Raw genomic sequence first — 13245 nt, forward strand, 5'->3', positions numbered from 1 at the left:
GTCCAAACTTGAAAGATCACCTTTGCAGTAATGGGACCAGGAGGCTCATTCATACATGAAACCAACATGTTCATACATGGTCAAATTAAATGGAAAGCAGTGTATGAGTAAAAGGAGCTTTAGCCTACACGTGGCAGGGAAAATTCAGATGGCTGCTGTTTTCATTGGGTTTTGCTGTGTAATTGAGTTTTGCCTGTATGATCAGCGCCTTCCTTACTCAAATTCCCTGTGGACACAGGCAGCTGCGTAGATGTTGCCAGACTGGGGATATTTCTTCATTATCAGTCACTTCATCCTTTCGTGTTATTGAGTTATGCTCAGCTAAATTAGAAAAAAAAACTATATGTAATTGGTATTTAAAAGACAAAAGGGATGAAAATGTGAGGGGAAAAGCTGCAGTATTGCAGGTCATCCATTTCTTTCACTCTTTATGTCAATGATGTTAGTAATTACCACGTTTTCTTACAATTAATTACCTAAGGTCAATAAAACAAAATAGCAGCCCTGGCCCTTTTGTCTATTTATTTACTAGCAAGGGAAATGGTCCTCATAATACCCCCTGTCTTCTACTTAGCTCCTGTGGGGGTGGAAAAGCAAACCTCCAGAGGTATCCCCCTGTCCTTCTCAGTTTGGCTGAAGTGCTGTTTAACCCATTTATGTAGATAAGCTTTCAGGGTCAGAGGGGGGATGTCTGTTGAGACCTAAAGATTGGAAAGAGCAATGCCCCTTAATCTCTGTGGCAATCAAACGCAGTTAATATTTCTTCCGCTTTTACTGCACGTGGGCGAGTCTGTTGACCTGTGGCCAAATCTAAGCCATCTGTTCTTTTCCAACACATCCATTTTATAAGCACGGTCAAATAAAGCCTTTCACCTGACTTAAACCCGTTCTGTGGAAAATGTAGGATTGAATATTAGCAGGAAAGTCATTAGTCCAGAAAGCTCTGGGCTGCTGAGCGCCTTTCTCACTTAGAGATTAGCTTTTGAGTCTCAGCGCTGTACGAGCCAGATGGATATAGATCCCAGTAAGCAGAGTTGTCAGCTTTTAGGTTCGGACTTACACGTTCCTTCGTAGATTTAGAGAATCATCCCACTACAATAGAGATAAAGGGTGGTGTTACTGATAATCAAATGGCAGTCTACCAGGTGGGCGGTCCCACCTTCTACTCCCAGGGCAAGTCGACCATGCGCTGGTGGAATTTTCCTTGACTTGCTTCCAGTAGTTTATTACTTTATGCCTTTTTGATGAGTTGTAGTAGTAGTAACCACTCATTAAAAGAAAGATAAATTTAACTGTGAGGACTTGTACACTTTGTACCTACTCGAATGATGATTAGTAGTTATTAATAGCGAGGTTTGGACTGTTTGACTGCATGTTTTCTTGACCCTTCTCGGAGAGGTACGGTGAGCACCCCCCCGGGATCTGACTGTTCAGACCTAATCTCTATCAAGCTAATAGATTTACCCTGTACTGCTGTGTTGTCTTTAATTACTGTATCTCATGACACAGAGGTGGTCTGTGTGTTGTTATTTGCCTAGCTTACTGCCGGATCAACTCTTTAAGCCTGGAGTTGTTGTTCGCGCCGAGGTCCCTTCACAATTTGCAGCTGGACGAGAAAATAGAACTATAAAAAAAACCCCCAAAAATCCCAAAACCTTGCCTCTTTCTGCCTCGATCGCTGCGCCACTGCTTTCTCTCCGGGCCCCGCATGATTGGTGCTCACACCTGCAGATCATCCATCACTAGCAAGTTTGACTGAGAGGCACATTTTTATCTAATTCTGATTTATTTCCGCCTATCGCTAATGGCTCCTAGTTTATGACCCCGTGCGTACGTTGTTTTGGACAGATGGCGTTTGATTGGTGAAACAGAAGTTCTTCAGGCATTGTGTAGCATCCACTCTCCCTCTCTGCGTCTCTCCTTTCTCATTTCCAAAGCTCATTTAATTGGCATAATGCAAATATATGTCTGTCTCGCTATCATGACTGGGGAAGAGGATTGGGGGGAAGTGAGCGAGAGAACGAGACAGAGGAGAGCGAGAAGGGAGAAGGAAAGGAAGGGAGGAAGGGGAGTGGGCGCTTGCAGTCCTACTTATAGGCACATCCAGATAATAAGTAGGATGATAAGCTGGTGGATCAGGCCTTCCAAACACAGCCGAAACATGCACATTTATGTTTTGCGATCCCACACGCTCGTTGCCAGGCTGTCTTTGCACATCCTAACACAGGATTTGATACTAATAGCTGTCATTTGGTGCAATTCGCCAGCAAGGGAAGAATGATCTGCATTATAAGAATGGCAAAGAAGAGGGGAGAGCGTAGGTGTTTCAAAGTGCCTGAGTTTGACTCCAGTGAGAGTCTGTTAGCGATGAGTGTGCCTGCGTGTGTGGGCACATTTGTTCTGCGGAAGATAAAAACAGGAAAAGATGCAGGGAGACAGAGCCGGAGAAGGAGAGATTGATCTGGTGGAAGGTGGCAGACGGGAAGAGAGAACAGGGCGGAACGGCAGACTCGAACTAAAGCGAAAAGGGGGCGATCGACGAGGAAGAGGAGGAAAGGGGAGAACGAGAGTAATGGTGTCGGCTGTTTGTGTGAGTGCATTAACAATGCTATAAAGTGGGCTCATCTCAGGACTTCCCATATAACTGCCATCTGTCTGGTTGTAAATCTGTGAGGGAGAGGGAAGCAAGAGGAGGCGGGGGGCACATCCAATAGGGACATGCCATCTGAAAGGAATGTTAACCTATTCCCAGTGCTTCCAGTGATCCACCACCAGGCTTGCTAAGGCAACATTAAGAGCGGTGACATCCAGTTCTCTTCTTACAGAAAATGTGGATGGTGCTGGCTAATCTTTAAACATGCACTGCGTCACACACACAATTGTTCTTTGAGACTACACACACACACATGCAAAAGGGTCTTGGCGCGGGACGGCGACCAATTCATCGGAATGAAACCAGACGTTTCTATGAAGCGGGCAGGGATATGATACATTCACTTTAATTTTTTTCCTGCCTGCTATCAGATGCATTACGTTTGTCCTTTCCGGGGTTATATTTTTTTCTTTTTTCTTTTTCCACGAAAAGGGATCTTTTCAAGGTCAGCGAGGTAGAGAATGGCAAGTCATCCGTATTACAGTGCAGCCATATCAAGTTACACCAAGCATTACATTAATCTGTCAAGATTGCAATAAAATAGGATTAGGCCGAGGGAAAGTGAATATTTTAATCAGCCATGTATCTGTGTCCACTGTCCATAAACTGACCCGGGAGTTTATAGAGGAGTGTGGGCGAGGAGGCAGAGGAGGGAGGGGCTAGGTGGGGAGGTTTGCGTTATGATTCCATTTTCATTTTACTGTTCCCAACCCAACCTGTGTCTCTTCCTCCCCTCGCAGGTTTGACACCACCTACCACGCCCCCACACAAAGCCAGTCAAGAGAATCCTTTCAAAGCATCTCTCAAAACCAAGTTGTCTTCATGTTCCTCCTCGGCCTTGGCATGCAAAAGAGCCAGGCTGAGTGAGTTGGGCCCCGGCGCTCTGGCCCCGGCCCCAGGTGCCTCAGGCAGGGGCCCCACCAGGAAGGGTCCTGAACAGACTGAGCTTTACGCCCAACTGAGCAAAGCAACCACCACCCTCCCTTACTCCGTCACTCAACACGCAGTGGGGGGCGGCCTTGAGGAGTATCGCAGCACCGGCAACACTAAGCGGGCAACGCCCCGTAACTACAGCGACCATGACTATTGCCAGGCAACAGCTGGTAATAAGAAGGATGGGGGCTCAGCCACTGTTACCACAACCACAGCTGTGAAAATGACATTCACCTCAGGTGCCACTGATGCTCCAGTGCCTGCTGAAGGCAAAGTGGAGAGCAGGCATGTGGAATTTAAGGATTCAGCCATGCCACCGTCATCTTCATCATTTCCTCCATCATCAGCTTCACCTGGTTTTTTGGCTAAACAGCAGAATTTTGGGTCTGTGGATGGAGAGGCGGGCCAGGTTCGGGGGTTAGGGGAGCACGCCCTCACACAAACCGCTCAGATCCCCTCACAAGAGGCCACTATTGACAGGGACCAACACAATCTTTGCGCCACCAGCCGAAAGCTCCTGTGCGACCAGGAAATCCGAGCAGAACTTAACAAGCACTTTGGCTACCCTTTGCAAGCCCTCTACAGCCCGGGTAGCCAGGAGAAAGAATCAAGCAGCAAAACGAACAATGCTACAGCTCCTCAGTCCCTCGAGGGGGGAGAGAATGACTGCTACCCCCAGAGGCTGCCTGCCTCCAGCTACCTTCACCCGGGGTTTCTGGCCTTTCACGACGAACTAGAGCTGGACGAGAGCCGTGAAAGTCGATTCCTCTTTCCATGGGAGGGCACCCCTCTGGATCTACTCTTTGACTGCGCCCCCTGCTCTCCCTCTTCTTCCCCACCATCCAGCTGCTCCCCTTCACGAGGCTCTGTCTCTCCACCTTCCTCCCTGCTCCTGTCACCCAGCAGACCTTCCTGCTGGGCCGGCAGCGGGTCCCGCTCTCGTTCCCGTTCCCAGTCTGGGTCCCGCAGCTCCTCTTCACGATACCGCAGGCGCTCTCTCTCCAGCTCACCCGACAGACGCCCGTCCTCCTGGTAAGTTATCGGTCTCTTCCCCAGACTCCCCCTTCTCCCTTTTTTGTTCTTTCACTTGGCTGCTCCACCTCAAAGTTATGCAGTTTAAACAGGACTCATAGCAAGCAGGAAACCACTTCTCAGAAATGTTTACACCACCTTGTATGCCCATTTTTAAAACAACATGGTCACGCCCTTCAACTCTCCCTTTCTGCATGTGATTTTGACTCAGAATATTTAAAAAACTGCCTCTGATAGACCGTGACCTGGCCTTTTTAGGATTTCTTCACCTCCTGCTATTCTGTGATGGAATAGATTCTAACCATATTGCAGTTGTTACACGACTCAGATGATGCCTTTATGCCAGGTGACACTTAGATCTGAGCTGACAATGGGGGAAAAAGATTAGTTGAATGGTCCCCCCCTAAACTAACAGACAAAGGACAAAAGAGAAAAAAAACAGAACATGAAAGGTGCCAGAGGCACTGGACTTTTGAACAGTGTGAGTTTTCATCTCTAGGCAGGGAGTTTTATTTGAGTGTCTTTCTAACACTCTCACCCACCCACCCCTTCTCACTCACTCCCTTGCATGCTCCCGTTTTTTGTTTGATGCTCGGGCTATTGTTTTAAGCGGCAGCTGTTGTTTTTACTGAGTGGCAAACCCTCGTCTTTTACATCCCCAGAGATGAAAGCGAGAACCAGTCTGTGGGAATATAGTCTCCAAACCCCTCTCTAAAAAAGACTCCTATCATCATAGCTTTCTGGGAGAACTACATTTCCCATGCTTCCCTTTGATCAGAGCCGAGGGGGATTCTGGTTGGGTTCTTTTGGTGAAAGAACAGAGGCAAACTGGAGTAACCGAGAGGGATGTGAATAAATTCAGTTTGTCAGGAACGGCTCATTGAGTGACTCCCAGTGTACGACTCCACCGCTGTGACTCAGTTTGTTTGCATGATTACTGAAAGGTCAGTTTACTCCGCGGAGCCAATAGAATCACTTTATTCTATTCGGGCCCTTGTTCTTCGCTCTCGCTCACATACAGTAATAGTCTCAAGGCGTTGCATCAAAATCTGACACTGACAAGCTTTCTGAAAACGCTGCATAGGGATTGGAGTTTGAACGTGACAGAGCAGTAAGCTTGTTATAGCTCCACGCAGGAGAAGATAAACAGAATTTCAGGGAAATAATTCTCTAAATCCCTCCTCACTGTTTTAAGATTTCGCAGCATAAGATCCTTGATCTTTCCAAACTGGCATTCCTTTGCTTCACTGAGCTTCCCAAACTTCTCTCCTTCCATTATTCAGGTCTTCCTTCTTCAGCAGCACTTAAATATTTAAGCATCAGAAGCTCGAGCAGTGTAGGGGAACTAGCTCTACAGTGAGGCCACTAAGGCCATAAGTATTGACCACGTCTTCATACAACATAGATAGCACGTGCACGTATGCTAGCGCAGATGCGTATAAAAATCCTGCAGCAAATCAAGCACATTTTCCGAGGGTTGTGTTAGGTCAGCACAAGGAGAGGAGACGATGCTCTTTAATGCAGACTAATGGGCCCTGTGCATATCTAAGAGGTTAATTTAGTTCTTAAAGCCAAAAGCAAATTAACCAAATGTCACACGTTTGCAACAGTATGAATGCGTTTCCTTTGTTTTTGCAAAAAAAGTGACTTTTAACTTTATTTTTCCCTTCAGGTCTCGTCACAGCACAGATTTGAATGCTTTTCGTTCCAGGAATCACAAGAGCCCCCACCCCCAGCCTCGATCTCCTCTGAGCCGCAGGCCAAGGTGATTGTTTTAAATGAATCATTTAACCTTCAATTTGTCATGTGCTTAAAACTTTTAGTTACACGCTTCAGGTCACGACAAATGTTTGGTTTTTCTGTGTGTTTTTTCTTCTTAAGATTTCTTAATGGCGTGCATGAAAGCACAGCACCACTTTTTGCTGTCACCGCTCAGAAATCCTTTGAGTTCTTTGTGAATGCCTTTCCACATCCTGTCCCAACGGGTTGGGGGATGGGGGGGGGGAGGTGACAAACATGCAGGGCAAATATGTTTAATTGATCGTGTTTTATTAGACGAGTGACAAAAGAATCACACTGATGCGCGTTCGTGCCGCACCCGTGAGCTGACGCTCCCAGCTGTATAATGCCACTTATTCAACTTACTGCCTCTGTAGTTTTGCATGAGCCACTGCAGAGGGGACCATTTCATATGCAGAGATGTACTCGCGCTGTGCTGAAACAGAGACAGAGAGACAGACTGACACCATCCCAGTGCTCCGAGCTGATTTGGCACCCACGCGCCTAATGACACCCGACAAGCCCGAGAGTCGCTCATCAGTCGAAAACTTAACGGACATGTCTCGTACTGTTCCAGGCTGGGGGAGAAAGTTGCACTTTCCTTCTTGATGAAGCCCTAACTAAGCAGAAAGTAATGACATGTGAAGTTGTGCTGACAGTTGCAGCTGCTCAGCTCCCCGACTGCGCTGCTCGCCGGCACTCCCGCGGGCCTCACTCGCGGGCTTCGCAATCGTGGCGGTGGCAAAAAAGACATCTTATTAACGTGTCCGTCTCCTTCTCTTTGCAGCCCTCGCGGCAAATATTGGTGATTGTTCTTCATAAGCATCAATGGGAAGGGCGAATTTAGAGGATGAGGGAGTGATCTCGCAATATGTCCTCGTCTCCACAGGTATGACAGCTACGAGGAGTACCAGCACGAGAGGCTGAAGAGGGAGGAGTACCGCCGGGACTACGAGAAGCAGGAGTTCGAGAGGGCCGAGCAGCGAGAGAGACAAAGGCAGAAAGCTATTGTGAGTCAGCTGACACAACTACCATCACATTCCCTCTGTAGCTTTTTTTTTGAGGGGGAAAGGGGGGGGGGTGGGGTTTGATGCTTGACTTTGGGTCTTCCTGCAACAAAGCTGATAAAAGACCACATGTAATCACTGCTGTGGCACAACGCACAAAAACCTCCCACAGACATGCACAGATTACTTGGGATGACACAGCCCTCCAGCCCGGTGCCATGTGCCACAGTGCGTCTCTCTCCCTGTGTGTGTGCGTGCTGAAAGAATACATACAAAGTGAGTTCCTGAATGATTCAGGCGACAGGCCCTTCCTCTTTATCTCTGGGTTGTGTATTTTTAACGTCTCCCGTCTGGAAACACTGTCGACTCTTATTAATCACACCACAGGGGCAAAAATGTTAAAATAGATGAAAACTAAGAGAGCAAAAAAAAAAAAAAAATGAGAGGATCTTTAATTTTAAATAAAAAGAAGGAAATAGCCACTAATTCCACTCCAATCTCTTCTTTTTCCTGTATCTACTTTAAAGAAAAATCATGCAGATTCAGTGAACATCACGTTTCTCCACCCTTATCTCCGCTCTCCTTGTCTCAGTGTGAAATTACTCGGGTTTCCAGCGGGATGGCGCTGCTACCACCCGTTGATAAAGCACACGTTAGGTGGCGCAGTAATTCGAACGATCTCGGCGATGGAGAGACGAAAGATTCCCAGCGGTAAAGCTCGAGCTGTCAAAGGGACGGGCACGCCAAGGCCGCCTTGTTTATCAGCCGTCAGCAACTACGCTCTACATTTTTAGCCTCCAAACAGTGTGCAACATTAAAGAGGGGACCAAGCACAGGACAGCCGCACGTGGTTAATCTTTACTTGCTTTCCTCAGCTGCAGCTCAAATGAGCAAAGGTGAACTTTGAGTTTAGCGCCAGGCATCCGATTTCCATACGTGTCACTACTGCCCCGAAGACAACTTTCAGAATTCCAACAGGCCTCAATGGACTTGCCCAGTAATGGCAAGTAAATGAATGAATAAATAAATAATACCAGTCATACACGATAGCCTCGGGCCTCAACTGTATTATATGATTAGCAGCTGCAATTAAAATACTCAAAAGCCAGCCTGGCGCAGTTTGTTCCTGAATTATTCCACTATGACCCTCACGTCCTCTGAGGTTCAGGGAGCAGGTTTTTTTTTTTTGCCCCGAGGCGCTCTGCTGCTGCTCTTTATGCTTCCTCTCTCTTGGATATGAATAACCTTACAATATTAACAGGCCTCTCATTTAGGGAACATCGCCAAGTTTGCTGTGTATTGTGAGTTGGACTCCCGAAAGCTGGAAAGAAAAACAGAAAGAAAGAAGCAGGCTTCTGTGATATATAGCTGAGTCACTCCCACTGCTTTATTTTTAGACTTCACAAAAAGGAAGAAGCAGCCCCAAACTTAAGACATGGCATCATTTGATAAAAATCGCTCTGCCTCTGCTTGATGAGTTGCAGAGAGAAAGAGGAATTGTAGTGCCAAGGCAGATTGAAGGCGCTTCCAAACTGCAACTCAATCAGATAAGAGGAAGCAGGCTGAACCAATCACAGAGGGAACACAACAGACAGATGGAAAAGAGGGACAAAAACAGGGGGGGCCCCCCAAAGTCGCCGGCAGTATCCACAGGAGTGATCAAGACCAATTCATTAGGTGCTCGGTGAAGAAAGGAGAAGGGGGAAAGGAAAAACAAGACTCCCCCTTTTAATCTCTTTCCCTCTGCGCTGTCTGTCCTCTTAACGAGCAGGAGGAGAGACGAGTGGTGTACGTGGGGCGACTGAGGTCCGACTGCACCCGGACGGAGCTGAAGCGCCGCTTTGAACTCTTCGGTGAAATAGAGGAATGCGCAGTGAATTTGAGGGACGATGGGTAAGGCCTCAGGATGTTCTGTCTTTGTGTGCATCTGTGTCCTATCTTGGCTTTAGTGTTGTTTTAGCACACTGTGGGGGGGGGGGGGGGTCTACTGTAACTGCTGAACTTACAGCAGAGGCCGGTGACAAATACAGAGCTTTTGCAATCTGAGAGCGTCTCCCGATTCATCTGCATTTAGGCCCGTGGAGCCTGAAAGACGCACCTTTATTGATTGTCTTTTGCATATAAATAGAACGATGGTCATGACCGACAAGGCCCCCACCCCCACCCTCGTTGAGTCATTGTTGCCCCACAGCAACACTCTGACGTGTTTATTTTCTATTCCTGACCAGGGACAATTTTGGCTTCATCACGTACCGCTACACTTGTGACGCCTTTGCCGCCCTTGAGAATGGACACACCTTACGCAGGTCAAACGAGCCCCAGTTCGAGCTGTGCTTCGGCGGACAAAAGCAGTTCTGCAAATCACATTACACAGACTTGGGTGAGTGCAGCTTTGTTGTTCTTTCCATCAGCCCCCTGCGGTCGTGCTGTACATTTGCATGCACGCAAGACTGTCAGCGGGACGTGGGGAGGGAAGGCGAATAAGCCTTGAGTGACGCTTCCAGATCAAAACGTACCCATCTCGGCGCTGATAGCAATTCCTACAGCCCAGAATGTGTCCGGCCGGGCGTTCCCGCCTCGAGATTGCAAAGAGAGTTCAGAGGTCGGGCTGTGAACATGCCGACGAGTAGCCTCGGTATCTGAAGCAAAACGAGGCAGACTCCATTACTCATGTGCACGTGAGATGCTTGCTTTTACTTTGTTGAGCTTAAAAGCAGATCTTGTGTGTTTTCACGTATGTGTGGGAATCTCATTAATAAGACAAGTCAGGGCTAGATGAAATTAGTAGGAGCGAGATGTTGTAGAAGAATGACAAGAAAAAAAGACGAAGAAGAAGAAAGTGGGAGCAAGGTGAAATCCCACAACCTCCCCACCCCCTCCACTCCCTTTAAAGTCCATCTGCTGCCAGCTGTTGTGGTGCTGAAACGAGGTAGATCCTTGATGTGGCACTTAGGGGCCAATAATTTACATTGGGGGGAGGGGCCGCCTCAGCAGCTCTCTGCCTACCTACCAGCTACTTCTGTCTGCGCTTATCTGCTGCTGCCTTTGCTGAGAGTGTGGAGGATGTAGCTGCAGTACAGCAGAACTCATTCAACATAAGTTATTCCTCAGAGTAAACATGCTTAGCTTCTATACTGGCCCGACACGTGAATCTCAATCAGAAACCCGAACCGCAGTGACGCATTTGATAAATAATGCAAGCTTATCTGTGAAATCGAGGCTTTTTTCTTCTTCTTCTGGTGTGATGCCCCGCTTCTGACATGTGGAAAAAGGAAAGAAATGCACTTTGATAAAAGGTGGTGACAATTGAGAAGCGAAGCAGCGTTGGGACTTAAGTAGCATGTGCCCCATTATTTTAAGTACTGCACAAACACAAAAGATCATCTGCTCCACTCGGAGACAACATGAAAGATGAGTATTGACTGCTCTGGAAGCAATATGTGAGGTCAGAAATGTAAAATGCGACGCTACGAGAGGGTCAGCGGGTCATTTTAAGAGAAAAAGAGCAATTTTCCCATTAAATGAGGCGGTTACTCTACTTCTTCAAAGCACGCTCTTGAAGCCGTTAGCCTTTTAAAAGAGTGCATGGCACACAGAGAAACAGTTGCTAATCCTGAAGCCTTGAGGTTAGACATTATACTGAGATTGACTAATCAGCCTGCTGGAATGGAAAGGCCTTCATTCGACAACCTCTTTGTCAGGAATGGGCTATTTTGGTCAGCCCCCATATTGATAGCACGAGATAAGAGATTGAGAGGAAGGGAGAATCTTTTAATAGCGAGGTATCCAAACCTCTTCCCATCTTCTCGTCTTTTTTTTTTCTTTTCAGAGACACTGTCCATTAGTTTTAAGTAGAGCAGCGGGGTATTTTTCATCCCTCAAGGTGTGCAGCGTGACACAATCCAGCCCTTGGCCATTGCATTAGATCAAACCGGCGTCTCCCAGCTGCCACGGTCATTCCCATTTCTCAAAGCACTAGGTGTGTGCTGCCGAGTCCTTTGGGGGGGCCCCATTTGTGAAGCTGTCTGTTGGCACAGATAAGATGCTCTTTATGTATTATCAGGTTGATCGAGAAAAACAGGAGCTATGAGAGATGGACGGACACATCTGCTGTCTTTGTGTAAAAAATATAGAAAAGCAGAGCATTCTGTCCTTGCGCTGTGATTCCTATTGGTCTGTTGCTAAAACGCAGGAAGCATAGAAACTATCGGTTTAACTTTAGAGCTGCACGTGACCGTAAGTGCAGAATATTCCCAGAGCCCTCACCGCAAACACTTCTGAGAACACAAAGGTGAACCCTGTTGTTTTATGTGCGACTTCTAAGAAATGCAGCTCCGCCTCACGCTAAACGCACAACCTTGTTGCTCCATTTCCAGACTCCCATTCAGACGACTTCGATCCAGCCTCCACAAAAAGCAAGTACGACTCCATGGATTTTGACAGTTTGCTGAGGGAGGCCCAGCACAGCCTGAGAAGGTAACCTGTTCAGTGGCACCTGCTGTCTGTCACAAAGAGGGACTTCTGATACCTCACGGTGGTTTCTCGCTCCTTTGATGACGAGACTACCAGAAGTTTTACACTCTGTCAAAGAGTATATAAGAATAAGTCTATAGACCTATATCAATATAAATGAATATATCAAAAATAAAGTTTACATGAACATAGCTGCTGAAGAGCTGGGAAGAGACATTGCGTTCTGGGAAGCCAGTGAACCCTCAGAATCTGCACGGGTTTGGTGCACTCTACTGCTGAAAGAAGAAAAAGAACTTTATTTTTTCTTTCTTTCTTTTTTGTTTTTCTTTCTTTTTTTGTTTTTGTTGTTGTTGTTGTTGTTGTTGCTCCAAGCACTACAATACCCACAATTCTTTTGGGGTGAGGAAGTGAAAACACGCAGCTTGTTTGGCCAGATTTGTTTTTTTCTTGTTGTTGTTGTTGACCTTTTTTTTTTTTTTTCTTCTTTGTTTGTTTATTCTTTCCTTTTTTTTTTCCCTTTTCAATCTGGTGTTTGGATCCGGTGTTACATCGCAAACAAAGAGTTTGGTGAAATTCTCAAGGTAACATCATTGTCTACATTTAACGGAGAATTGTAGCTGTGTATTTACAAATACTATAAAAAAAAAGGAATATTTTTATTTTATGTAAATATCAAAGTTCTTTATTTGTTACAGCTATGCACTGTAAAACGCAGCCTTTTTTAAAAATGCGGAGAACATTTCTTAATTCAGAATGTCGATCTGTAGTGATTACAATACTGTAAAAACATTATTGTACACCTACATGATGTGTAGAAGACATGACATGATTGTAGAAAAAAACAGAAGAAGAAGAAGAAAAAAAAGATGTGTCCGAATGCTCAGTTTTGGGGGAGCACGTGAACATGTGTCTTTTTTTTTTTTAAGTTATTTTTTTGTGGGAGAAAAAAAAAACAGTCAACCATGTGTAGTTTATGTCTGTTTTTAAAGTTTCTCAATCGGTGTTTTTTGCTTATACAGCCACTGTAAAATGCATTTTTAACGTCTTTTTCATGATTGCAAAGAACGTTAGCCCATTTTTTAACCCAATTGTTTCATTATATATATATATATATATATATATATATATATATATATATATATATATATATATATATATATACATATATATATATATAATATATATATATATATATATATATACATATACATATATATATATATATATATATATATATATATATATATATATATATATATATATATATATATATATATAAATAATGTGGCTTTGCATGGTCCTTGTTTGATTACCTTCAAAGAGAGAGAAAGCTGTATTCACATCTTTTCAATCAGTGTAAACACATAT

The 13245-nt window shown here is 45.5% G+C and overlaps 1 protein-coding gene across 10 annotated transcripts in view; it reads left to right on the forward strand.

The window, feature by feature from the left end:
• The window catches only part of ppargc1a (peroxisome proliferator-activated receptor gamma, coactivator 1 alpha), a 302778-nt gene extending 290431 nt beyond the window's left edge, over positions 1–12347 (forward strand). For all 10 annotated transcript variants that reach the window (XM_026161835.1, XM_026161836.1, XM_026161839.1 and 7 more), the window contains 6 exons: positions 3394–4618; positions 6291–6383; positions 7287–7407; positions 9176–9297; positions 9633–9784; positions 11781–12347. In XM_026161835.1, coding sequence (XP_026017620.1) covers positions 3394–4618; positions 6291–6383; positions 7287–7407; positions 9176–9297; positions 9633–9784; positions 11781–11884 — 1817 coding nt within the window. In that variant the 3' untranslated portion in view covers positions 11885–12347. The remainder of the gene's footprint in view (positions 1–3393; positions 4619–6290; positions 6384–7286; positions 7408–9175; positions 9298–9632; positions 9785–11780) is intronic.
• Positions 12348–13245: the final 898 nt, after the last annotated feature.

The sequence above is a fragment of the Astatotilapia calliptera genome, chromosome 3 (genome assembly GCF_900246225.1).
Source record: "Astatotilapia calliptera chromosome 3, fAstCal1.2, whole genome shotgun sequence".
NCBI lineage: Eukaryota > Metazoa > Chordata > Actinopteri > Cichliformes > Cichlidae > Astatotilapia > Astatotilapia calliptera.